At 66.4% G+C, this 24,180-nt stretch overlaps 8 protein-coding genes across 8 annotated transcripts; 4 read left to right on the top strand and 4 right to left on the bottom strand.

Annotated features, from left to right (window-relative positions):
- Positions 1-9: 9 nt before the first annotated feature.
- Positions 10-2,213, top strand: EMIHUDRAFT_232014 (hypothetical protein; the record flags this gene model as incomplete). Its single annotated transcript, XM_005783782.1, has 8 exons — positions 10-109; positions 327-511; positions 642-868; positions 1,162-1,213; positions 1,288-1,391; positions 1,565-1,586; positions 1,777-1,894; positions 2,038-2,213. 8 exons carry the CDS (start codon positions 10-12, stop codon positions 2,211-2,213), a joined length of 984 nt encoding a protein of 327 aa, XP_005783839.1.
- A 322-nt stretch (positions 2,214-2,535) lies between these two features.
- On the bottom strand, positions 2,536-3,216 carry EMIHUDRAFT_232013 (hypothetical protein; the record flags this gene model as incomplete). The annotated part of the gene is made up of 1 exon (XM_005783781.1): positions 2,536-3,216. One exon carries the CDS (start codon positions 3,214-3,216, stop codon positions 2,536-2,538), a length of 681 nt encoding a protein of 226 aa, XP_005783838.1.
- A 203-nt stretch (positions 3,217-3,419) lies between these two features.
- EMIHUDRAFT_442264 (hypothetical protein) lies at positions 3,420-5,875 on the top strand. Its single transcript, XM_005783780.1, has 2 exons — positions 3,420-3,792; positions 3,940-5,875. The coding sequence occupies exons 1-2, from the start codon at positions 3,457-3,459 to the stop codon at positions 5,686-5,688; spliced, it is 2,085 nt and encodes a 694-aa protein (XP_005783837.1). The 5' UTR covers positions 3,420-3,456; the 3' UTR covers positions 5,689-5,875.
- A 2,929-nt stretch (positions 5,876-8,804) lies between these two features.
- EMIHUDRAFT_232010 (hypothetical protein) lies at positions 8,805-11,547 on the top strand (the record flags this gene model as incomplete). The annotated part of the gene is made up of 9 exons (XM_005783779.1): positions 8,805-9,851; positions 9,926-10,068; positions 10,318-10,341; positions 10,422-10,552; positions 10,702-10,770; positions 11,042-11,091; positions 11,163-11,236; positions 11,311-11,349; positions 11,445-11,547. The coding sequence occupies 9 exons, from the start codon at positions 8,805-8,807 to the stop codon at positions 11,545-11,547; spliced, it is 1,680 nt and encodes a 559-aa protein (XP_005783836.1).
- A 317-nt stretch (positions 11,548-11,864) lies between these two features.
- EMIHUDRAFT_365050 (hypothetical protein) lies at positions 11,865-12,426 on the bottom strand. Its single transcript, XM_005783778.1, has one exon. It carries the CDS (start codon positions 12,359-12,361, stop codon positions 12,032-12,034), a length of 330 nt encoding a protein of 109 aa, XP_005783835.1. The 5' UTR covers positions 12,362-12,426; the 3' UTR covers positions 11,865-12,031.
- A 296-nt stretch (positions 12,427-12,722) lies between these two features.
- On the bottom strand, positions 12,723-14,731 carry EMIHUDRAFT_456348 (hypothetical protein; the record flags this gene model as incomplete). The annotated part of the gene is made up of 9 exons (XM_005783777.1): positions 12,723-13,126; positions 13,200-13,229; positions 13,307-13,403; positions 13,526-13,661; positions 13,740-13,767; positions 13,813-13,871; positions 13,938-13,998; positions 14,075-14,392; positions 14,693-14,731. The coding sequence occupies 9 exons, from the start codon at positions 14,729-14,731 to the stop codon at positions 12,755-12,757; spliced, it is 1,140 nt and encodes a 379-aa protein (XP_005783834.1). The 3' UTR covers positions 12,723-12,754.
- A 655-nt stretch (positions 14,732-15,386) lies between these two features.
- On the top strand, positions 15,387-17,671 carry EMIHUDRAFT_112883 (hypothetical protein; the record flags this gene model as incomplete). The annotated part of the gene is made up of 2 exons (XM_005783776.1): positions 15,387-17,321; positions 17,390-17,671. The coding sequence occupies 2 exons, from the start codon at positions 15,387-15,389 to the stop codon at positions 17,669-17,671; spliced, it is 2,217 nt and encodes a 738-aa protein (XP_005783833.1).
- A 649-nt stretch (positions 17,672-18,320) lies between these two features.
- On the bottom strand, positions 18,321-22,933 carry EMIHUDRAFT_456347 (hypothetical protein; the record flags this gene model as incomplete). Its single annotated transcript, XM_005783775.1, has 5 exons — positions 18,321-20,955; positions 21,475-21,611; positions 21,844-22,223; positions 22,380-22,798; positions 22,893-22,933. The coding sequence occupies 5 exons, from the start codon at positions 22,931-22,933 to the stop codon at positions 18,603-18,605; spliced, it is 3,330 nt and encodes a 1,109-aa protein (XP_005783832.1). The 3' UTR covers positions 18,321-18,602.
- Between the last annotated feature and the right edge of the window lie 1,247 nt (positions 22,934-24,180).

Here is a 24,180-nt window from a genome sequence, read left to right as displayed (position 1 = left end):
GCAACCTTCATGTATAACGTGAATTCTTTTTCGAGGCGGGCAGGGCAGTGCCACTGCCGCGCGCACGCTCGCTCGACCATCGCCGCTACCTGGCGGGATGCTCAACGCGGTGCGCGCGGCCAACGACCAGAGCGCCGGACCAACGGCTGACACCTTCCTCCTCGCCCCACGCAGCCGCTGAGCACAGCCATTGTGGTGGCGGTGTACTGCGCCTGCTCGGCACTCATGCTCATCGTCAACAAGCTCGCCGTGCACCACATCGGCGTGGCTCCCTCCCTCGTCCCAGCTCGCGCCTCCGCCACCGACGGGCCGCCTGCACACATCAGGCGCGCCCGCCTTTGTCACGTGGCTGCAGTTTGCGTCGACGGCCGTCGCCGTCCGGCTCGCCTCCACCGCCGGCTGGGTCGAGACGGACGCCTTTGAGTGGTGCAAGCTCAAGCACTTTGCGGTTTACGTGCTCGCCTTCTCGGGAGGCACGTGGTCAAACATGCACGTGCTGATGACTGCGAACGTGCGGCCGCTCGCACGCGCCCCACCCGCCCGCAGCCGAGTCCCGTCCCGCCGCGGAGGGCGGCCGCCCCGTCCACGCCGCCGGTGGAGACGGCCCTCCTCTCGAGTCGTTGGGTCTTCGATCGCCGCAGGTGGAGACAGTCATCGTCTTTCGTGCGTGTGCGCCGCTGGCCGTGTCTGTCTTCGACTACGCCTTTCACAAGCGAGCGCTGCCGTCGGCGCGCTCGTGCGCAGGCATGCTCGTCATCGTCGCCGGCGCGCTCGGCTACGTCTCGACCGACAACCGCTTCCTCGCCGACGGCCTCGCCGCCTACTTTTGGGTGCTCGTCTGGTGGGGGCTGCTCGTGTTTCAGCTGACGTGCGGCACGCCGAGAGAGGACGCCGAGAGAGGACGCCGAGAGAGGACGCCGAGAGAGGACGCCGAGAGAGGACGACTGGCCGAGCACGGCAAGCAGCTCCATCTCGGGTGCACGGCTGGAGGGCGGTGCTGGAGGGCGGTGCTGGAGGGCGGTGCTGGAGGGCGGTGCTGGTGGGCGGTGCTGGAGGGCGGTGCTGGTGGGCGGTGCTGGAGGGCGGTGCTGGAGGGCGGTGCTGGTGGGCGTTGCTAGTAGTAGGCAACCTGAACTCCGAGATGCTGGAGGGCGGTGCTAGGTACGGCAAGCACCTCGTCTCCAACCTCGGCATCAAGTCGGCGTGGAGCGCGGTGCCGCTCCGCCAGCCAGCCTCGCCGCTGCGCCTCGTGTCCTCGACCTGTCCGCGACGCGTCCGCCCCTGCAGGTGCTCTACACCAACACCCTCTCGCTGCTGCCGACGCTGCTGATCGGCGTCCTCGGTGCTCCGACCGCCGCTCGCGCGAGGCGTGCGGAGCGAGGCTCCGACGGGTGTGCGGTGCTGCTGTAGGGCAAGACCTGCAGCTGCTGCGAGAGGTGACCTGGAGCGGAGTGGGCCTCTGCTGGCTGAGCGCCTCCTGTGTCCTTGGACTCGGCTCCTCTTCTCTGTCCGCCTCCCTCTCTCGCCGTCAGCAGCGCCTCTTCACAGCTCCAGCCGTGAGCAGGCATCTCGTGGGCCGGCTTCAAGTGCCAGTCCCTCCTCGCCGCAACGACCTACACGGCACCGACCCCGCCAACCCGCTCCGCCTCCCGCCCTCTCGCCCCCCCTCCCGCTCCTCCTCCCGCTCCTCGAGCTCACCCGAGATGACCCAAGATCACCCGAGATCACCCGAGATCGCGTTAGATCGCGCTAGATCACCCGAGACTCGTCCTGCAGGTGATCGGCGTGCTCAACAAGATGCTCACTGTCCTCCTCAACACGCTGATGTGGGAGCACCACGCCTCCGCCATGGGCGCGAGACCTCCGCCGAGATCGTACGAGATCGCGCCAGACCGTACCCGAGATCACCAGAGGGCACCAGACACAAGAGCGCCACCCTTCCGCCGTCGGCTCGCGACCGCCGCCCTCTCCGCCCGAAGCCCTCGCCACCCCCGTGCCCGCAACCGCCGCTCACGGCCCCCTATCCCGCTGCCGCAGGCATCGCTTCGCTCGCCGCCTGCCTCGCGGGCGGGGCCCTCTACCGGCAGGCGCCCCTCCGCAAGGAGGCCGAGGCGCGGTACGAGCCGCTGCCACAGCAGGAGGCGACGCCCGTGCGCGGCGGCCGCGTCGCAAACGCGCAGTGCTCGCCCATCCGCAAGGAGGGGCATGTCTAGTCCCAGTCCAACGCAGGCGGGCTCCGCGCGTCATCTGCGGAGCACCCCACACACCACACTATTATTCGGCCGCCGGCACAGACTGCAGACATATGCCGCTTCATGGGCTACGGGGGCGCGGCGCCACCGGCACCACCGGCCACACGTGGCGGCTGGCGCCCGCCCGCCGGGCACACACGTACCCCCGCGAACATTGAGCGATCGAGACACGAGAGACGGAGAGACTCAGAGGTGAGGAGATCGTGCTCTCATCGTTGGAGAGGAGATATTGTACGAGTCACTATTTTGGACGACTGATCGCTTCTATCCCGCTTTAACATCGTCACGTGGCCGCCGTGCCACTGCCTCCGTCACCGCTCGCGGGCTCATCTGCCGGGGCCGCGGCTGCGTCATCCGCGCCGCTGGCCGTCTCGGCAGCGCTGCGCTGCCGCGCCTCGTGCGCCACGATCTCCTCCTCCATTGCGCGCGCCTGCGCCTCCATCGCCTCCATCAACTTTGAGAGCAGCCGCGCATTCTCCGCGCTGAGGGCGGCGACCCGCTCCTCCGCAGCCTGCGCGCGCGAGGTCTGCGCCGCCGCCTCTGCCCGCGTGGCGAGCAGCTCGTCGCTCACCGTCGACAGCTTGGCGGCCACATTCTCCGACGTCTCGACCGATGCGTCCGCGCGCGCCTTTGCGGCGACCGCCTCTCGCGTCGCACGTTCCGCCTGCGACTTGGCGAGCTCGAGCTGCTCCTGCAGCGACTCGATGTGGGCACGCGAGACGCCCGCGTTGGCCTCGTTCTCGCGCAGCAGCGCCAGGTCCGCCTGCATGTCGTGCTTCTCCTTTCCCGCCAGGTCGGCCCGCTTCTGCTGCCGCTGCACGTCGCGCCGCAGCTCGGCGTGCGCGGCGAGCAGTGCCTGACACGAGTGTGTGACACGGCACGCCGCGCCGCACTGCGAGTTTCGCGCGCGGAGCGCCGCGACCACGGCGGTGGCGTACTGTGGCGGCGTGGAATCGGCCGCCATGCTTCGCAACTGGCCGGACGGTGGGTTAGGGCTCCAAGGCGGATAGGGGATTTGTGCCCATTTTCGCTTCGCTGCGCGAACCTGGGGAGAGGTAGGTGGCACATTGGCAACGGCGAACACGCTTTAGTCTGTGGCTAAGATATACGATAAGCTTTTTTGCCGCGTGGGGGTGGAGTGGACACGTCCGCACAGGTCCTGGCCAAGACCGAACCACACACACGAGTCCACGAGTCTCGACTGATGGAGTGCACGAACCCTGCTCGCGAGCCGCTCTCGCCGCTTCCAAAGACACAGACTCGGACGACGCCAGCACGCGTCCGTCTCTCTCGCAACGACGGCTCGCGCGTCGCCAACGTCTACGCAACAAGCCCTCTCGCGACGCTTGCCGACTTCCGCAAGCTGATGGTGGCGCAGCTCGGCGAGCATGGCGAGAGCCTGACCTTCGTCGTCGACGGCGCTCCCATCACGGAAGCGCAGGAGCAGTTTGAGCCGTTCGAGCTCGGCCATGATGTCACCGTGCTCAAGGCGGAGACGAACGACGTCGGCGACACGAACCACAAGACTGAGAAGAGCAAGGTGCGAGGCTGGCCCGACTCGCCCGACCAGAGCCGGATGCGCCACGAGCGCAGCCGCAGCCGCAGCCGCAGCCGCAGCCGCGGCCGCACCCGCGGCCGCAGCCGCAGCCGCAGCCGCAGCCACTCACGCAAGCGTGCCCGCGCACAGGCCGAGAAGAGCGACAAGAAGCAAAAGGAGAAGAGCGAGAAGAAGGCCAAGGAGGACGCCGCTTCCGTAGGCGAGCAGGCCGGGCACTTTCGCGTCAACCGCAAGCAGGTCAAGCAGGTGGACTGCTCGGGCCGACCCACCGGTGAGACCGAGGAGGTGGTCGAGGTGACCATCGTCGGCGCGGCGCTCAAGGAGGCACTGCGCCGCATCACGCAGCTGTCGCTCTTCTACGAGGCGGAGCCGACCATCACCGCCGTGGCTTTGCTCCCGCACATCGCCACCATCAAAGAGGGCACCTCCTCCCTGCCTCCTCCCACGCGCCCCGGCCTGTCGGCGCTCGCATGCTTCCTCGACGCCGAGTTTGCGGCGACCAAGGCCAAGGTGGAGGCGATGCTCGAGAAGGGCGTGGTCTCGTTCGACGCGCTCTGGTTCCTCTTCCCCAAGTCGACAAAGTTTGTGGCGACCGTTGACGAGTGCATGATTGGTTCCATCGTGGACGAGGCGCACTACTCGCGCTCCTTCTTCTCCAACGACTTTGTCGTCTCCGCGCAGCTCGTGCGCACCAACGGGCGGAGCATCACGATGGTCAAGCGCAACTTCAGCATCGGCTCCTTCCGCGGCACCATCCCCATCTCGGACCTGGCGCTGCGCCCCATCACCGACGCGGAGCAGGCAAAGCTGACGGCACGCGGGCGCGTCTTCCGGGAGCACGCCCTCGGCTGCCACTACCTCTCCTACTCGGGCGCGGGCTTCCGCAAGAGCTGGTTCTGCACGACGCGGTTCAAGGCGGACGGGCGGGTGGTCGTCGACGGCGCCAACTTTGCCCGCTTCAACCCCAACTACGACATGGGGATGAGCAACCGGCGAGGCGACGAGTCGAGCGCGCTCGGCGACGCTGGCATCGAGGACGCGATGCTGTGGCGCTGCTGGCACAGCCTGCACGGCTTCTCGCTCTCGGCGAAGAAGTGGCTCGAGCTGCGCGTCGAGGGCCTGAACCCGGTCAAGTTCGACGACGACGCCTTTGGCCGCCTGGTCCTCTCGGAGGAGCGCAAGGGGCTCGTGCGCGCGCTCGTCACCCAGGGCGGCAGCTCGGCGGGCAGCAACTTCAACGACATCATCTCCGGCAAGGGGGGCGGCTGCATCTTTCTGCTCCATGGGACGCCCGGGACTGGCAAGACGCTGACGGCCGAGGCGATTGCGGAGCTGCTTCACCGGCCCCTCTACTCTGTCGGCGTCGGCGAGCTCGGCGTCTCGTGCTCAGAGCTCGAGGAGAAGCTGCGCGAGATCCTCGAGGTCGCGTCGGCGTGGGACGCGGTTGTTCTCATCGACGAGGCGGACATCTTCCTCGAGCGGCGCTCGGAGAACGACATCCACCGCAACGCGATGGTGGGCGTCTTCCTTCGCCTCCTCGAGTACCATCAGGGTGTCCTGTTTCTCACTACCAATCGCGTCCGCTCCTTTGACGACGCCTTCCACTCGCGCATCTCTGTCGCGCTGCGGTACGAGGCGCTCGGCAAGCCGGCACGCGCCGAGGTGTGGGCAAACCTGCTCGGCGCGGCAGGGATCGGCGAGCTCGACCCATCGGCACTCGCCGACTACGAGCTCAACGGCCGCCAGATCAAGAACACCATCCGGCTGGCACAGTCCCTGGCGGCGAGCGAGGGCGTCGGCGTGAGCGCCGAGCACGTCGCGCGCACCGTCGGCGTGACGGCGCAGTTCCAAAAGGAGATGCAGGGGCCCGAGTGCTAGGCGCCGGGTGCCGGCGCGCTATGGCTGCGTGGTTCGCGGAAGGCTGAGTGAGGGGCGCACGGGGAGGACCACGTGTGCCCACAGCCCGAGCTTGAGATTCGGGAGACGACACGAAGTGGGGAAGTCGTGGTGATGACTGATGAGAAACGTGTGTGCCCTTTTGTTGATCATGCAGTTGAGTACACGGAGCGAAGTGCTGCCTCCGCCCTCCTCTGCAAGTCGCGATAATGTTTTTTCATCGAGGCGCTTCATTGGCGAACACAAATATGTATGCGTAGACTCGGCCCAGTCCGCTCGGGCCGCTCCCGGGCCGCTCCTCTCGAGGAGGCTGCCGAAAAGCGGCGCCGGCCCGCTTTCAGCTCTTCCTCCGAATCCACCTTGCCGCCGCTCGATGAGGCGTTTGATGAGGCGTTTCACGAGCCCTCCGACGCGAAGCGGGACGAGGCGGTCGCGTCCCTTCTGGACATTCTCCCCTGCCTGGAGCCCGCCGCGGCAGTGGCGCTCCTTTCCTCGCGCCGCTGGAGTGTGGAGGAGGCGGTCGCCGGCCATTACGAGGGCGGCTCTGCGACCGAGGACCAGCGGGCGCCCGCGCTGCGACGGCCACGCTGCAAGGGTGGGAGCACCAGCCTTCCCTCGCGAGGCTACATGACCTCTAGCGCCACGCTTTCCTTCGATGACCTCGACTTCTCGTCCCAACTACGCCTTCCTCGACTCGGCTTCTCCGGCGCCTCGACCTTCGCGAACGCAATGGCGAAGCGCGAGCGCTGGTGGACGCTCGCAAGGTCCGCCGGACACTTCTCGCCGAGTGACATCGAGAGGTACATCTCGGCGATGGAAGAGAGGCTTAAGAGCGGCGAGGTCGGCGTGGATGACCTCGGAGGAGGCAAGTGGGCCTTCTCGGCGCTGCAGGAGGAGCGCACCTATGAACCACGAGGTCTCACCCATCTCCCTAGCCTTCTCCCGCCTCCCACGTCGCGAAGCATCAACCTCACCCTTCTTCTCGCCACGCGTCCACCCTCAACGTGCCGGCCCGCCGCCGCCCCCCAAACACACACACACACACACACACACACACACACACACACACACACACACACACACACACACACACACACACACACACACACACACGTCCCCGCGAGAGAGCGCAGGCCTGCCTTTTCGCTCGTGCGCCCATCGTCGGCTACTTGCTCGCGCGCGGCGCCGACCCGCTCGTGCGCGTGCGCAAGGAGCACCGCGCCGCGTGGCGCACCGGCACGGAGCGCGGCTCCTCCTCGTGCTGGTCTTCTCAACGGAGCGCTCGCAGACACCCGTCGCGACGACTTCTGACTGCTGGATGTTGGGCCAGGTCCCTCGAGCCGGGCCACCTCGCGGAGCAGCGCGCGGAGCGAGTCGCGTGTGCGGTGGAGCGGCTGCGCCGCACGGCGAGCAAGGGCCGCCGCACCCCGCGGCTGCGTAACGAGGCCGAGGCGCCGATCATTGAGCAGCACCCGCGCACCACCCGCGCCCTGGCGCGCTCGAAGATGGAGAACGCCAGCTCAGAGGCGGGCGCGAGAGAGGTGGGCGGAGGGCCGATGGTGTCTTCGGCGGCGGCATCGGCGGCGGCGGCATCGGCGGCGTCGTCGGCGGAAGAAGGCGCGGCGCTGGGCGAGGGCGCGAGCGACATGGCGAGCGAGGAGGAGGTGGCTGCGGCGGCGGAGGAGGCGGTGGATGCCGAGGATCGCGCGAGTCTCGACGCTCGCTTGCCACTCCTGTCCCGCCGGCGCCGCGGCGACACGCGGGCGCTGCGCATCAGTCCTGTTTGTCTGTCATGACTGGCGGAGTGGACTAGGCGGCTCGGAGACACGCTGCTGCACATCGTCGTACGCGTCGACTACATCGCACTGATCAGCCCGACCGACCAGAGCCAGTGCGCGAGTAGCGCGCAAGATCGGGGAGAGAGAGCCGAGCTGAGAGCATGGTGAGGGCGGGATGGGGTTGTGGATCGCTATTCGTGTACCACCCGCCTGCAGTCTCGTGGCTAGCCTTATGCCTCCCTCCACGGCTCTGCAGGTGCGTGAAGATGCTCCTGGATGCCGGCCTCGACCCCGCCGCGACCAACGACGGGGGCGAGAGACGCCGCCTCCACCGCTTCTCCTTGCCATTCTGTGGGGTTCAGATTCTGTGATACTCGAGTAGGCGAGACGCCGCTCTCAATCGTCTCTGCACAGCTCGAGCCGGACGCGACGCAGCCACACTGGCGCACGCGCGACGAGAGCCTCGCCATGCTAGAGCTACTCACGAGGCAGCGAAGCGGCGCGCCGAGCGCCCTCCCCCCAACGAGCGCGCCGAGCGGCGGCGGCGGCGGCGGCGGCGGCGGCGGCGCACCCGTCGAGGCGGCCGCCAACGCGCAGCCAGTCCTGTCGGCCAAGGCGCGTGGCAAGCAGCGCGCCACGTCTTGAGAGCGCGCCTCTACACGCGCCATCGCATCTTCCGGGCCTTGGACTAAACGTCTATCTCTAGAGACGTGCGCAACGCGAATGGGGAGCTCGAAGAGCGCGCGAGTGGCGCGCGAATTCCCGGGGCGCAGCTGCACTGTCTGATATGTGGGGAGGGCATGGGTGGGTGAAGGCTTGTTTGTTTGCTCCCGTGTGACTCTGTCAGTTGCGGATCTCTCTCTCTGCCTCCTGCCTGCCTGTCTGTCTGTTCCGAGATCCGACCCTCGACGCAGCGGTGGTCCTCTCGTACGAGGGAGGGGGGGGGGGGGGGGCGCTCTCTCTCGGTGGCGCGAGTTGCGCGCGCAGTAAATACATTGTGCGGCGTGTCCTTTTGGCGCGACCCGCTTGCGCTCCCGACAAGCGCTTCGCGCGAGCTCTTCATCACCGTTGCCATGCAGCATCGTGAAGCCTGACCACTTCCTCATGGGCAAGAAAACCGCCCAGCCACATCGGCCCGCCAAGCCGCCGCGCCCGACGCATCTCTCCTCTCGTCACAAACTCCAACAGCACAATCACACACAACTAGCCTGGCTCTTGGTGCCCATCGTGGCCACCGTGGCGATCGCCTTTTGCAGGTCGCCTTCACCGCCAGAGACGAACGAGACCCGGCCACACGGGGTTCGCTCCTCGTCCGTCACGATGTCCGATCGACAGATATTCAAAGGCCAAACCCCGCTCTGCCAAGACATTCAGACCCAGGACGATTGCACAGCGCTCAAGAGCACCCCGGGGCGCCTGTGCCGTTTTGACGAGACCGGCACCCGCTTTGCGTCGGGCGCCGTCGGCTGCAAGAGCTGCGGCGACCTCATCCGTGGATGGGCGCACCCGACTCTCGTCCAAGCAGATGGCAGCGACATTGGGTGCAGCTACTTCGCTAAGTGGGGTCCGAAGTGCTTTGATATTGGACAGCACACTGGTACAGGTGGATTATCCGCCATGCAAGCGTGCTGTGCCTGCGGAGGTGGCGGCGCGGGTGATCCACCCCTGACTTGCGCCGCTGCTGGGAGCAGCACGTGCCTCGCCGAGAATGGCTGCATGCTTGCGGGAGGCGCCTGCGTGGAGTCGCCTGTCTCTTGCGACGGCACGACGACCGGCGCCTGCACATGCACTCAGTTGACACTCTCCATAGCCGGCGTCCCCGTCTCATTTACTCTCATCCCCGTCACGGACCCAGCCTCGTGTTGCCTCGGCTTCTGCTCGTTCCTCGGCGTCAAGGCGGATACCGCAGTTCCCTACCATCTATCGTTCCGGCGAGGCAAGTACTACGCCACGCGAGTTGCAAGCTTCCCAGCCTGCCTGCCCAGCTCCGGAGAGATGAGCTTTGCTGGCGTTTACGACATCGAGGAGGTCCAGGCGGCATGTCACGCAGCGCCGTCAGACCACTCTACCCCGCCCGATTTCGTTCGGCCTTCAGAGGTGCCTGTCGACCTCGGCCCGCCGGACGCCTGGGCCAACTCGGCGCAGTGCCTGACGTGGGCGAGCAACGGGCAGTGCGAGTCCGACCCCGGCTTCATGCTCGTCAACTGCAACCACACCTGCGCCAAGGTCGGTCTGGGCAAGAGGCAGTACAACGCTCGCTGCCCCATACCTCCAAACCGCACGGCCGCGCTGCCGCCCGGAGTGTTGCACCGGACGTTTGACCGCGCGATGACCGACTTTGCGGATCTGAAGCCGGAGCGCATCTCCGTGGACCCGCCGGCCCTCTTCCACAGCCAAAGTAGCAGAATTGAGGCATCGTTCGCAGCCGGGTGTGTGAGCAGGTGATCATCTTTCACAAATTCTTCTCCGAGGAGGAGACGGACGCCTTCATCCGTCACGGGCGAGGCCGCTACTCAAAGTCACTCGCGGCCGGCATTGACGAGGAGCGGGCTCGGAGGGAAATGGGAGCATCCGTCTCTTCACGGTCCATGTGTGAGCAGGCCTCAGAGAGGACGGCACCTTTGGCGACGTCGAAACCACGATCCGCAGCTCGCAGCACAGCTGGTGGGCGAGATTTGATTGAGATACGACCGAGATTAGGCCGAGATTTGGCCGAGATCTCAGCCGATATCTAGTCGAGATCTGACCGAGATATGGTCAGCGCGTGTCACGATTTCCATAGGTGTCAGCATGACGCGTGCCTCAACGACCCGCTCGTGCAGCAGGTGATCAGGCACTACCACAGCGTTGCGAAAAAGTGCTCCCTTCACACCGCTCGTGCGGCAGGTGGCGAGGCGCGTCGCCAACGTCACCCAGACGCCGGAGACGAATGCGGAGCATGCTCAGCTGGTCTTGCTTTTGCTTGCACAAGGCGAGCGGTGCAGAGATCTGCCACCAGACTGGTTTGTGGGATCAGGTCTACTACCATGCCTGCGCGAGGGTGGGCGACCCGAACTGCGCCTTCTACGGTCGACACAGCGACTATCTCGACGGCGCGACCATCTCGCCGAGACATAGCAAGATGTAGGGGAAATATGCGAGATCCTTGACGGCACCTGCGCGCCTAGCGGCAGCGCGACCGCGAGCTATGCAGGTCGTCTCGCCCCGCCGTGAACAGGCGACCTCGAACGGTTGCAGGGCGTGCGGATCTACACGCTGTTAGGCTACTTGAACCACGTGCCGCGAAGTAGCGGAGATGCAGCCGCGAGATGTATCCGCACCCCCTTTTGGGTTGACGAGCGCTGTGTGTACTCTTGGTGGACACGCGCAACGCGTGCGTGGCGAGGCGCGGTCTGTGTATGGCGGAGACTGTCAACAGGTGCCGCGTGGAGGCGCGACCGCGTTCCCCAACCTCCCCTCCGGTCCCGTTAACATCCAGCCGCAACGCGGCAGCCCCTGTCGTCGTGCCGGCGGCCGTCCTCTGTGTGGCGACTCTCCACACCGCTAAATGAGAGCAGGTAAGGCCGTCCTCTGGCCGTCGGTGCTGGCCGACGCGCCGCACAGCGAGGTGGTCGTGCACGGGAGCTGCCTACCCCTCGAGAGGGACGATTGGGTGCCACACCTTGTTCCCATGAACAGGACGAGCGCACTGACCACGAGGCGCTGCCCGTCACAAAGGGCGAGAAGTTCGTGGCCAATTTCTGGATCCACCAGTGCGCCTGTCGGATGTCGCACTCTCCAAAGGGGGCTGTGGATAGTTAGACGCTTGCGCCCTGCTGCAAAATAGGTACGACTTCAAGTCGCCGTTCGCCAAGGGCTGCCAGCGGTGACGCTCGACCTCAACGATGGGGTACTCCCTCCGAGTCCGAGTAAACTAGGGCTGCACAAAGTCAGGTCGAGCGCGGCATCATCCCGCTGCAGGGCGTGCAAGTGCTCGACTCGGACGCCTTCTCAAGACGGCTACAGTGGCACACTGTGGCGCCACTGGGAGACCCTCTTCATGCATTGCTCGTACCGCGTATAATGCATACTTTGATTGATCAAATTGTCATTCACGGGGAAGAACATAGAACAAGATGACATCCGCATGCATGTGCACACACACCTCAGACCCGCCTCACGTCACCCCTCCAAAAGCAATGATCCAAAATATAAAAGCCTGCATGATTGTGCACCCCATCCAACACGCAACAGCACCGTGCTACTCTGTGGAGCGATTCTAAGATCAGGCCTGCCACTGGGCGAAAATCGGCCGTCCCTCAGTGCTTCCAGCCTGCCCGCTTCAGTTTCTCAATTGGCTCGAATTTTGCTTGTAGAAAAAAGAATAGCGCCGATCGCGGGCCGCCGGAGCGGGCATTTCGAAGTGGTCAGCGGGCATTTCGAAGTGGTGCGGCGGCAGGCTGCCACCGCTGCCCGGGCGCCCCGAGCGGCGGCGGAGGGCCGCCCAGGCCACCACCAGTGCCCCTCCCACCGGCAGCGCGGCGGCAGCGGCGCCGACCGCCCCTCCATCAGCGGTGGCGCGACGGCTGTCGTCGGGGCGCCGGCAGGTGCCGCGCGCAGAGGGTGCCACCGGACCGGCCGACGCGCGCCCGGCGGAGCCTTCGTCGTGCATGGCGGGCCGAGCACCCCCGCGTCGCTTCTCGGCGCATTGGAGAGCAGAGGAAGCTGCTGGCGTCGCCGCTGGGATCGGCGGCGGCGCCAGCAGCGTTCTCGGATCTGAAGCCGACTTTGAGCGCCGATCGATCGATCTGAGGGCTGGCCGATGGGTGGCGCTGGGACATCGCCGCCGCCGCGGAGGCCGGCGGCGACCAGAGGAGCGGTTGGGGCGCGTGGCGCATATGTTACCTGCCAAGTGAGCATTCAAGTGTGCTTCGAGATTTATTCGAGATTTGTAACTTAGATTTTCGTTTCCAGCGGGGAGGTGGCAGACCTGATCTTAGAATCGCTCTGTGCTTCGTCGGCGCTCACCAACTCGACGCCGCCCTCTTGACTTCGGGCGGCAGGACGGTCCCCGCCGCCCTGTCGGCCTCCTCCCGCTGCTCGCGCTCGTCGCGCTGCCGCTCCTGGTGCGCCTTACTTGCCGTTTGCCGCGTTTTGCCGTTCCATGGGTTCCGATTCGACTCCGATTCACGTTTCAGTTCCGAGTGAACTGACCAGAGTTCCCCGATCCCCCTCCCTGACGAAATTCTTGCCATCTCCTTTCTACATACATCGTAATATCGACTCTAGCCTCACCACACCAGAGTATCGCGCTGCGCGCACGCTGCCCCGCCGTCTCTGCTCGGCGCTCGCAGGCCGGTGGCATCCCTCGCCCCTTCGCCCGCCGCCTCCGCGTACTCGAGCCGCCGCCGTCGCAGCTCGCGGCGGAGGTTGAGGTTGCCCAGCTGGCCGCAAGCGGCCATCTTGTCCGCGCCCTTGGTCCACCGGATCTTGACGAAGAGCCGCGCTGCGACCAGCTCCGCCTTGAAGGCCTTGCACGCGTCTGCGGAGGGCGCTGAGTAGCGCGGCGTGCCGCTCTGCGCGTTGTACGGCAGCAAGTTGACATGCAGCCGGGAGGCGGGGCCGACGGCCGCGAGGAAGGAGGCGAGCTCCTTGGCGTGCGCCTAGAGGACGGCGCAGGGAAGGGTCAGGCGAGGGTCCTGTGGAAAGGGGGGAGGGGGGGAGGCCGAGTCGCGCCGGATGGTCGTTGACCCCCGCGAGCAGCACCTGCGGCGTCGAGAGGACGCAGTGGAGGCGGGGAGGCGGTGGCAGGAGGTTCCCTCTTCCGCGGCGGAGGCACGCACGTACTGTACCGTCACCCGCCGCCGCGTCGCCGCGATGCAGTGCCTCATCGCCTCGGCGAGCAGCGCGAGAGGGACGCGGCGGTTGATCGGCATGAGCCTGCAGCGCGGGGTGCGTCCGCTCCTCGAGCGGGGACGCAAGTGGATCGCAGCTTCACGCGGGCAGCCTCGAGCGCAGCTTGGGTGGCGGGTGTGTGTGTTGCATTCTGCAAGGGCTCGCGCCTCGAGCGGAGGGCGTCGTTTGGCGCGTGCAGCGAAAAGGCAAGCCGGACCGAGGGCAACGCCTGCAGCAGCGTGTGGACGTGCTCCGCTTCGCCGGACGTCGAGACAGTCACGTGCGACACCGGCACGGCGAGCCCTGCGGCGGGGTGGGATGTCAAGGCGGATGCCAAGCAAGGCGGCGAGCCCCTGGCAGGGAGAGAGGGGGAGAGTGCACCCGCGGGGTCGACCAGCACGCGGATCGCCTGTGATTAAGCAGCGAAGGGATGGGAGAGAGGGTTCGTCATGACCGGAGGCGGCACGCATGCAATCGCCTGGACGACAGCGTCCACGTTGTCGAGCGGCTCGCCTGATCACGGCACACGGCGTGAGGAGCAGCTCGTGCGAAGAGAGAAGGGGTCGAGAGGCTTCGAACCCATGCCCATGAAGATCACGTTGGCCACGTGCAGCCCCAACACGTGCGCCGCAAGCGCGACCTGCTCACAGACCATCAACCATAAGGGAGGGCGGCTCCTCACGGGCCGCAGCAGCCGCACCACCCGCCTGCGCCACGATCTCAGCCGCGGACAGGTTGCGCAGCAGCCCCATCCGCCCCGTCTCGCAGAAGGAGCACCCCATCCGGCACCCAACCTGCGACGAGACACAGAGCGACCACGACCTCCCTCCCGGCGCCGGCATCGCCACCATCTCAACCTCCTCGCCGCCGCCGCAGCACAGCACGTACTTCTCCGTCTCGCCGTCCGCCGGCGGCGCTGGCGGCGTTCCGCCGCCGCAAGCAAACGAGAGCGGCGCCGTCGGGTCGCACAGGCCGTGCAGCGCCGCGCCCAGCTCGCCCGCCGCGCGCAGCTCCGGCAGCGAGGCGACCGCCCGCTCGAGGCTGCCCGCCGAGCAGTAGAAGGCGCGGTAGAGGGCGCGGGCGAGCCGCTCGCCGCGGCCGAGCCGGGAGCGCGCCGCGGCGGCGAAGGAGGCCTGCGTGTGCCGCAGGAGGCGCTCCGGCGGGGCGCCGTCCGCCGGTGGGAGTGGCTGAGGCGGCGGCGGAGGCGGCGGCGGCGGAGGCGGCGGCGATGGCGACTCTTGCGGCGGCGCTGGAGCCGGCTGCTTTGGCGGCGGCTGCTCTGGCGGCAGCAGCCATGGGAGGTGGCGTGCGAGTATCGCGAAGAGGGCACAGACAAATCGATAGAGCTGGCCGGCCGCGTGCTCGGCGTGCATGGATTGCTGTTGCGGCCGCCGAGCAGCGCTCATGAACGTGAGCAGCGACTGGCTGCCTGCGCAGGCAGCTGGGCAGGCTTCCAATAAATAAAGGCCTTGGAATCAGTCCTTTAGGTGTGTTGTCCGGTATGACTTTCTGGCCCGCCGCGTGGAGCCCGTCGCAGCACATCGCCGCACCACCTTGGACCAGACAGGGCCGAGATGACGGCCTGCGGCCAGGCTAGCGCGAGGACCGTCTCTGTGCGAGCGCGTCGCCGTCAGCAGGAGGAAGGAACGCCTCGCCAACCGGCCTCTCGCTGTGTCTCCGCCGCCGCAACTCCGCCGCGGTCCGTCTGTTGGGTGGTTTGGGCAGCTGAGTACGAACTGCGGGCTTCTCCTTCTTGCTGTATTCCTCGGTTGCCTGCCATCCGTCGGCGGCACGGCAACCGTGCTAAAAATCTCTGTCTTTCATGGAGAAGAAGAGAATAAAATATCTCTGCATAACCGGTGCAGGTATTGCGCCCCCGGGGCGCCTGCTTGTTGATGTTCTCGGCGTCGCCCGCCACCGCCGCCATCGAGATCTGCTGCGTGTGGAAGGAGCACACGGGAATCTGACGCGCTTACCGTCTGGGCGAGCATCCAAGCTGCGGCGCGCGCCGGGCAGTCTGGTACACACATGCTCGCTCGCAACGCTACGAGCACTGTCGACGAGGCTCCTTTCGATCCGGACAGCCTCACAGTCGAGCAGGCGTATCGCGCCCTCGGTCTTCAGCAGAGCGCTCGCCGTGCGCAGATCCGTCGTGCGTACCTCAAGCTTGCGCTCAAACGACACCCCGATCGGCGGGGCGCGTCCGAGGGCGGCGATGCGTTCCGGCGGCTGAAGGCTGCGTACGATCGCCTCTTGGCACACTGCCAGCTCGAAGAGGAGCTCGAGGAGCTGGGCGTTGAGCTCGAGGCGAGCGAGCGTGAGCTTGCGGAGCTGGAGACGCGGCGCTCAGACCGCGAGCTGCGCGAGAGAGCCATCGCCGAGGCCCGCGAGCTGCACGCGCGCCGACTGGCCGAGGCTAAGGCGGGTCATGCCAGGAATCAGGAGGACGAGGCGCGCCTGCGCCTGGCGAGGCAAGCGGACGAGGAGCAGTGGTTGGCAGGCGCGTCACTCTCGTTCCAACAGTTCTGGAACGCGCGAGGACTCTATCCGAGCGGCTACGAACTGCACGTGCACCGCGCGTTTACGGTTCGAGATTACATGGCCAAGTTTGGGCCACCACCGGCAGTAGAGTTGCGATGGCGGGACCGAACACAGCTCTGCGAGTTCAGCCCCGAAAGCCGGCCCAACCCCTGGGGCTGGGCCACCGTTCCTGTCTGGAAGAGCGCGGACAAGAAGAGCGTCGTCATTGAACCGCGGCCTGGACCATGGAACGAGGTATGCTGGGTTTTGATGGAGCAAAAGTACAGCCCTATCCGCGGCGAATGGGTCGTGCTATTCTACTGGTTGCGCGGCAGTCCATTTCCGTTCAACACGTCAGAGGCTGCTGGAAAGGAGTACACCTGGGCCTCGTGGGCCGACACGCCCGCCGGCCGGGCTATCGGACTAGCAAGCTGGCCTGTGACCGCGAGCACGCTTCATTGGAAGCAGCAGCGAGCGGTGGAGGAGCGGGCGGCACGCGCGGCGGAGCGCGCGGCACGCGACGAGGAGCGGGCGTTGGAAGCCGAGAAACAGAAGGCTAAGCCGGAGGAGGAGCGCCGCGAGGCGCGGCGCAGGGAGTTGCTTGAGAAGAAAGAGCGAGTGAAGAGGGAGAGGGAGGAGGCGCAGAAGGAGCAGAAGATGGCAGAGGCCAGGCAGCTCGAGTACCAGGACGCCGAATGGCGGGCGTGGCTGCAAGCTCTGGCCAAGGAGAGGTCGGAGCGGCTGGGGAAGCTCAAGGGGGAGAAGGAGAGGCAGCTTGAGGAGCGGCTCGAGGAGCAGAGGAGCAAGGCGGAGGACCTCAAAAAGTCGAAGCAGGAGCGCGCTGCGAAGGAGCAGCAGCGGTCGCTCGTGGCGGCGCAGCGGCAGCGCGAGAGGCGGGGCCGGGAGGCGGCTCCACCGCCGCAGCGCGCGCCGAGGCGTGAGGAGGCGCCGCCCGACGCCGCGGGGGGCGGGACGAGCGGCGCCGTCAAGGTCGAGGCGGCAGCGCCAGCGGAGGTAGCGCCAACGGAGGCGGCCCCAGCGGAGGCGGCCACTGGCGAGGCGGCCGGTCCGAGCGGGCTCGAGGGGGGCGGGCAGGGCGAGGCGGCTCCCGCTGTCAAGCTTGAGGTGTCTGCGCCGCCACCGCCTCCCCCGCCTCCGCCGCCGGCGGCGGCGGTGCTCGACAAGGGCACGCGGCTTGAGGTGTTCTGGGAGGAGGACGGCCAGTGGTATCCTGGCCAGATGGCGACGGGCCGGAAGAGCCAGTGGGGTCGCTTTCTTGTGCACTACGACGACGGCCAGCGCAAGTGGGAGCGACTCGACGAGATGACGTGGCGGCCGCTTGCCGATGGCGAGTGCGCCGTGAAGCCCGAGAGCGACAGCGCGGTCGCCATCCTCCCGCAGCACCCGGCGCCAGTCACGCGCAGCATGCATCACGACGTCAAGGTGCGCCGCGCCGTGCCATAGCGTGGATGGCGTCGCTTGCTCACGCTTGTCCCGTCCCCTGCTCGCAGCTCGCCGAGGAAGACTACGTCGCGGGCGAGATCCGGTGCCCCGGCTGCAACATGGGCGTCAAGATGGCGGACAGCTGCAGCGTCGTCACGTGCCGGTCGAGCCGGCACACGAGCGGCTACTTCTACTTCTGCGCGCACTGCAGGGCCGAGTGCCCCGACGGGGAGTCTTTCTGCCGCGACTGCCCGCACCGCAACGACAGAGAGACCCGCAGCCGGAGGGACAAGCGCCGTCGCGAGGAGCTTACCAAAAACTCAGCAGAGAACCCTTTCACGCTGGAATGAGTACAACAGTTTGTACCGACGTTTCTTTTCTTCTTCGCCAGAGCCGAGAGAACGATGTGTGACGCCTCCCGCCTGTGTGGCGGAGGTCTGTACTGTAGAGCCGTACGCGCACGACAACTCTGTATGAGGCTCGAAAGAGAGCGGGAGGTCCCCGTCCCCGTCCCCCAGGCCGTCCCGTTTTGATCTCTCGGTCAGTGGGGGGCCGAGCAGCCTCGGGGTGGCGGGCGGGCGGGCGTGTTGAAAAACAGAAAACCGCAGAAAACAAAGAGGGGGCCCGGGCGGGCCCGGCCCCCCACTGGGTCTGGGAGTAGAAAATACGCCCAAGGGGGCCAAGGAGGCAAGGAGGCGGCGCGGGGAAGCAGCATCAGGTGAGAGCAGGAAGGATGGCGCTTAGGGTCGGCTTTGAACACGGGTTTCCAGGTTTTAGATCAGTATTGTGTGTCGGCACACATCCCCACATTCGACCCCACATGAGGTCAGCGGCGCGCAGTGCCTCTCTCGCAGAGGCTGATTTTGGCTGTTTTCGAGCTTGTTTTTGTTATCAGTCTAGGGGGCCCGACCCCCTCAGAGGCGGCGGGCGGGCGCCCACTGACCGAGAGATCAAAACGGGAGACGGTCCGACGCGTGAGCTGAGAGGGGGATGTACATTAATATTAGTGGTGTTACAGTTAAAAAATGTGCAACGCGCGCGTCGACTCACGTCATATGCACACCATCGCCACGCGCGCATATCTGATCCCATGCCCACACACTTGCGCGCTACTACTTCACAGCCGCCACATCATGCCAACCGCGCCTCTCTCAGTACGACGCGGCAGTTAGCCGCAAGGGCGAGCGCGGCGTCACTCTCTCGCGCCAACCCGGGAGCAGCCCTACCCTCCCATCTAGACCGGCCACAAAGGCGGGGAGAGAGGGCCCCCCACCTGGCGCCTCACGCCGCCGCCGCCGAGGCTCCGCGCGGTGTGGACGGCGTCGGCACCAGCTCGGACTGGTCGCTCGCGCTCTTGTCCTTGGTTGTGAGGGAGAGCCGCTTCGCGGGCGCGACGGGCGCGGCCGCCACCCGCTGCGAGCCGCTGGTGACTGGCTTGTTGTCCAGCCACTCGCCCTTGAACATGACCTCTCCGGCGGGCGAGGTGTACTGGCCCTGCCCGTGGCGCTTGCCCTCGAAGAACGTGCCCGTGTAGAAGCCGCCGTCGGGCTGGTAGAAGGTGCCCTCGCCGTGCTCCTTGTTGTACTTCCACTCGCCGTCGTAGACCACGTTGCCCTCCTGGCCCGTGTACACGCCGCGGCCGTGCTTCTTGCCCGCCTCCCACGTACCCACGTAGTGGCCGCCGTCCTTGTACGTCCACGTGCCCTGCCCGTGCCGCACGCCCCTGCAGTAGCCGCCCTTGTAGCTCGAGCCGTCGGCGAAGGTGTACGTGCCCTCGCCGTGCATGATGTCGTCGGCCCACTCGCCCTCGTACCGCTCGCCGGCCGCCCACTGGAACACGCCCTTGCCCTCCTTGACGCCCCACGCCCACCGGCCCTCGTACGAGTTGCCGTCCGCATAGTGGTACGTCCCTTTTCCGTGCGGGTTATCGTCCTTCCAGCCGCCCTCGTACCGGTCGCCCGACTCCCACGACAGCACGACGCGGTCCTTGAGGTCCTGCACCTCGCATGCCAGCTCGTTGAGCTCTGCGCGCATCTTGGCCACCTTGCCGCCGGCCAGCTGCTCGGGCGGCAGCGCGGCGAGCGCCGCCTTGGAGCTCTCCCACTGCGCGTGCAGCTTGTCGAGCGCAGCCTCCGCGCCCGCCACGTCCTTGTTGGCGAGACACACGCGCACGGCCGCGACGCCCGACGCGTGCTTGACGGCGACCAGGAAGAGCTTCCGCGCGGCAAGCCCGCGCGCGAGCCGCTGGCAGGCGACGGCGGCGCGGCCGGTGACGGAGCGGCGCGGCACCTCGAGCGCGTTGAGCACCTCGGCGCGCAGCCAGACCTTGGTCGCGCCGACCTGCGCGAGGAGCGACTCGAGCCACGGCTCCTTGGGCGCGGAGTCGCCGGCGAGCTTCTGCGCGTACTCGAGGATGCCGGCGCAGCACTGCCGCGGGTCGGACTGCGCCATCGCGAGCAGCTCGGGCTTGTCGAAGGCGACGCAGCGGTAGCGGCCGATGAAGCTGGCGTGCGTGTACGAGATCGGGTAGCCCGCGCGCTGGATCTCGACGACGGCGGCGACGCCCGTGTACCGCAGCTGGCGCGAGACGACCTGCCCGTTGAAGTGGTCGGGCCGCTGCTCCATGTTCGGCTTGATGCAGCGGATGAAGTGCTGCGTGGTCGCCGCCATCGTCTGGGAGAGCGCGCGCAGCGAGGAGCGGTACGACGCGCCGACGGTGGCTCGCTTGGTCTCGTCCGCCGCGGCGCGCTCCGCGAAGAGCGACGCGAGCAGCGGGCGCGACGAGCCGGCCAGCAGCTTCGGGAGGTCGGGGTGGAGCGTGCCGCGGTTCTTCTCGAGCCACCGGCTCGCCGTGTACTGCACCTCGCCCGCGTAGTGGTGCACGATGAACTGGAGCGCGTCGTACTTGGTGACGACGCCCGGCTTGCCCCCGTGGAGGGCGGCCCCCTTGCCGCGGCGCGGCTTGCAGTAGAGCTCGTTGGAGGCGAAGGCGGTGTGCATCTTGGAGACGTACCCCTCGTCGCTGCCCTTGGGGACGGCGCACTCCTCGTCGAGCAGCGCGAGGACGCCGCCCTTGGAGTTGTCGAGCAGCTCGATCTGGCCGGCGTTGTCGGGGAAGGAGATGTGCGCGCAGTGCACGCCCTCCCGCTTCCACTCCTCCTGCTGCCGCTTGATCAGCGAGTCGGTGAACTGCGCCTGGAGCCGCTCGTTTGTGAAGTTGATGCAGAGCTGCTCAAACGAGTTGAAGGCGAAGTTCTCGAAGCCGAAGATGTCGAGGAAGCCGATCGAGCGCCGATCGGAGGCCGCGATGCTACCGGCGCCGAGCGTCTGGTTGAGCCGCTTGATCACGTGGTCAAAGACGGCCGAGTAGACCGCCCGCGCCACGGCGTCGCGCGTGTCGCCGCACTGCTCGGGAGAGAGGGCGAGCGTGTAGGTCGATCCCTGCCGCGTGAGGCGCTTGGAGAAGACGGACGGGCCGTTGATCTTGAGGACCTTAGTCGTCAGCTTGGCCTCGAGCTCCTTCTGCTTCATGCCGAGCAGGTCCGCCACCACGGAGAGCGCCGCAGCGTCCGCAACCTTGCCCGGGTTGTCCTCCTTGTCCGTGCTCGGGTTGGCCACCTGCTTACACCCGACGCTGTGAAGCGACGCGTTCCACACACCCGCCGCTCGTCGTGCTCGGGCTGGCCGCCTCGGCCGCGTCCGCCTCGGCGAAGCGCACGTTGCCGAGGGCGAGCACGGCGGCGAGCAGCTCGAAGAGGGTTCGCTGCTCCGCCTGCAGTTGACAGGCTCGCCGTGTGAAGAGGCGCAGCTCGCAGCAGCGCAGTGGCGGAGGCGAGGGCGGCGGAGGCGAGGGCGGCGTGCGGGAAGGGGCTCGTCCTTCGGCTCGTCGAGGCTGGTACGCGATAAGCGGCCATATCTCAGCCGCATCTCGGCCTTGCGTCTCGGCTCCATCTCGCCTCGTCGAAGCCGGTGAGCTGCAGCCGCGAGGTCAGCTCCTCCCAGCCGGTGGCGTCGTCGATGCCCGGAGCCTTGGCCTCGCCGTCGCGGAGGTAGGCGTAATCGGCGGGTGAGTCGTACCTGTTCACGGCGGGACGCGTGAAGAGACGCCGCTCGCAGCAACACGGGCTAGGGTGGGCCGGCGGGCTGGGCGCACAGGTAGAGCTGCGAGCGGAGAGGCTCGGGCATGCCGGCGAGCATGTAGTAGAAGATGTGGTAGTTGCGCTCGCCGGAGGGCGCCGAGACGATGCGCGACTGCTCGAGCAGGTACGACTGGATCACTCCGGACGAGATCTTTGCGTCGGCGCCAAAGTGGAGCGAGCACCTGCCCCGAGGCGGGAGGCGCGGGGTTGAGCCGAGAAGTAGATTAGACGCAGCCGGGAGCCGAGATGGAGCCGAGGTGGAGCCGAGATGGAGCCGAGATAAAGTCGAGGTGGAGCCGAGATAAAGTCGAGGTGGGAGGCGAGCTTGTGCGCGGACCGCCGAGTTTGAGCACTGGTTGAGCACGGGTATCGGGCTAAGTCACTCTGGCGGCGCGGCAGAAAGGGGCGAGGAGGGCGCACCACTTGCCGAAGCGAGACGAGTTGTGGTTGTAGACGGTCATCGCGTTGCCAAAGGCCTCGAGGAGGAGCCCGGACTCGAGCGCCGCCTCGGTGGTGGAGCCGGTCGAGCGCGAGATGTTTGCGAGCGCCGCCATGCAGAGCTTGATGGTCTCCGTCTTGCCGGCGCCCGACTCACCAGACACGAGCACCGACTGCGGCGTGCCGTGCTTGCCCTGGACCATCGACGAGTAGGCCCGAGCGACGGATGAGTGGGCGTGTGGCGGGAGGTCGTTCGCGTCCGTGCTTGCCGACGTCTTCTTGGCCATCTCGAGCATCGTCGAAGGCGCGCACGAGTCGACCGGGCCTGCGGACCGCGTGGACGCGTCACCCAACACGTCGCTGGCCGTGGCGCTGCGAGCGGAGTGGGCCCACAGGGATCGAGCGGAGTGGTCGGTGATGCGGAGGGAAGGTTTGCGTGGCGGGCGAGGTTTCGTGAATGCGTCTCGGAGGTGTCTCGCACGGTATGGGTTCATCACGACAAGGACGGGGCCGATGTTGGTGAAGATGCGGTCCTTCTCGAGGCGGAGGCGGAAGGAGTGGAGCATCGCGCCAAAGTTGACGTCGCCGAGACCGACGATGTCCTCGCACGCCGCCAGCGTCGGCTCCGAGTCCGAGACGATGCTGCAGGCTGCCACCTCCGCCTCGGGCCTCTCGACTTCAATGTCGACGCCGGGCGGTGCATCGTCACGACGCAGGCGGACGTGGCCGCTCTGCGGGCCACGGATCACGGTTGCAACCACCCATGCGTCCTCGTCAGAGACGGAAAGCTTGCGAGGGTCGGGAGGCAGCACGCCGCGGGCGCCGTCAGCGGCAAGGATGAAACAAGCGTTTGCGCCAGGCACTAGAAGTGGAGAGCAGGAGCGGCTGCCAATCTTCGGCCTTCCAGTATGGGTGGCGAGCGCGCCAGATCTTGGACCCAACGGCGGCTGCGGACATCGTGGCCGGACGCGAGCACTAGGGTGTCGGCGGCGACTTATTTGTGGGCACTAGACGCGCAAGCCGCTGCGTCCCCATTGTATCACGGTTAAAAAAATCCAGGAAGCAATCCGGACTCCGCTATCCCTCGTTTGGGTTGTCTGTTTCTTTATTTCTTTCTTTAAAATCCCTGTGTGGTGGCGGCGTGCCTTCCTCCCATCCCTCCCTTGGCTGCTGTGTTTTCTTTCTTTTCTTTCGTCTGCCTCGCTGTTTTCTTTCTTTCTTTTCTTCCGGGCCGGGGGGGTCCGGAGCGGCGAGCGCGAGGTGGGTGAGAGTGTATGTGGTGGTGTTCGAGTCTGGTGTGTATTAGCTCCGAGTAGAGAGAGGGGGGGCGCCCCGCCGCTAGGCCTAGACCCTAGTTGGTTTTGCACACGAGTGTTTTTCGAAGCACAAGGAAGTCTGACTGACTAAGGGGGAACCCGAAGAGCGCGGACTAACCCTCGGAGTACGGAGAGACCCGTGTTTGTTTTATGGCCCACTCCCTGCGAACGCGCACCCCCCTAGGGGTCAGGGCTCTATTGCCCGTTAGCCCGATGCCAATCACCCGGCCCGCTGGGTGCGCTTCTTAGCTCCCCGGCCCTGCCGTGGGTGTGCGGTTTTGCGGTTACCAACTGCACTCCTAGTACTCCAAGAAAAACCTGACGAGGGTGCAGGTTGTTGTTGTTGTTGTTGTGTGTGTGTGTGTGTGTGTGTGTGTGTGTGTGTGTGTGTGTGTGTGTGTGTGTGTGTGTGTGTGTGTGTGTGTGTGTGTGTGTGTTGTGTGTGTATGCAGACAGACAGACAGCGAGCGGACAGATACCCCTCAGTCAGTATGCGCGTGGCTATAGAGTATAGTCAAACTCTGAACGAGATGGGATTTAGGGACATGTGTCCCCGCCCTGCACGATCTTGGTGTGAGGGATCTTCAATCCGTCCCCTCACCCCTCGTCACTACCCGAAAACACATTTAGGCTCCACCAGAGAGAAGGTAATACGTCTCAGTGTCAGGGCGCGCTGGTCTATGATTCACAGCCGGCACGAGCCGAGACAGAGAGTTTAGCGCTGCCTCCAATTAGCTTGGTCTTGGTTGCGTGCCCTGGCAGCGTTTGCATGTCTCCTAGTCCTACACTCCTTTCGCTTTCCACAGCGTGTCGACCTTCGTTGCCGTTCGCTGCGAGTCGACCTTAGCCCTGTTTACACTCCAGGTTTTGCTCGCGCATCAAAACGAGTATCACACAAGACACCCGCGGATGGGCCGCCCACACTGGGCCACGACTGCGGGCGTCCAGGTGAGTTGTTCTCGTGTT

Source organism: Emiliania huxleyi (genome assembly GCF_000372725.1).
Source record: "Emiliania huxleyi CCMP1516 chromosome Unknown EMIHUscaffold_177, whole genome shotgun sequence".
In the NCBI taxonomy this organism is placed as follows: Eukaryota; Haptophyta; order Isochrysidales; family Noelaerhabdaceae; genus Emiliania; species Emiliania huxleyi.
The sequence above is the reverse complement of the archived record's forward strand: the minus strand, read 5'-3'. Positions and strand labels throughout refer to the sequence as shown.

What these genes read in the sequence shown, in the direction of transcription:
- EMIHUDRAFT_442264 (XM_005783780.1), top strand. Translation starts at nt 3,457, where the DNA reads ATGGAGTGCACGAACCCTGCTCGCGAGCCGCTCTCGCCGCTTCCAAAG. An exon ending in ACAAGACTGAGAAGAGCAAG is followed by an intron (nt 3,793 to 3,939) that starts GTGCGAGGCTGG and finishes GCCCGCGCACAG; the next exon opens with GCCGAGAAGAGCGACAAGAA.
- EMIHUDRAFT_365050 (XM_005783778.1), bottom strand. Translation starts at nt 12,361, where the DNA reads ATGCGCCACGCGCCCCAACCGCTCCTCTGGTCGCCGCCGGCCTCCGCG.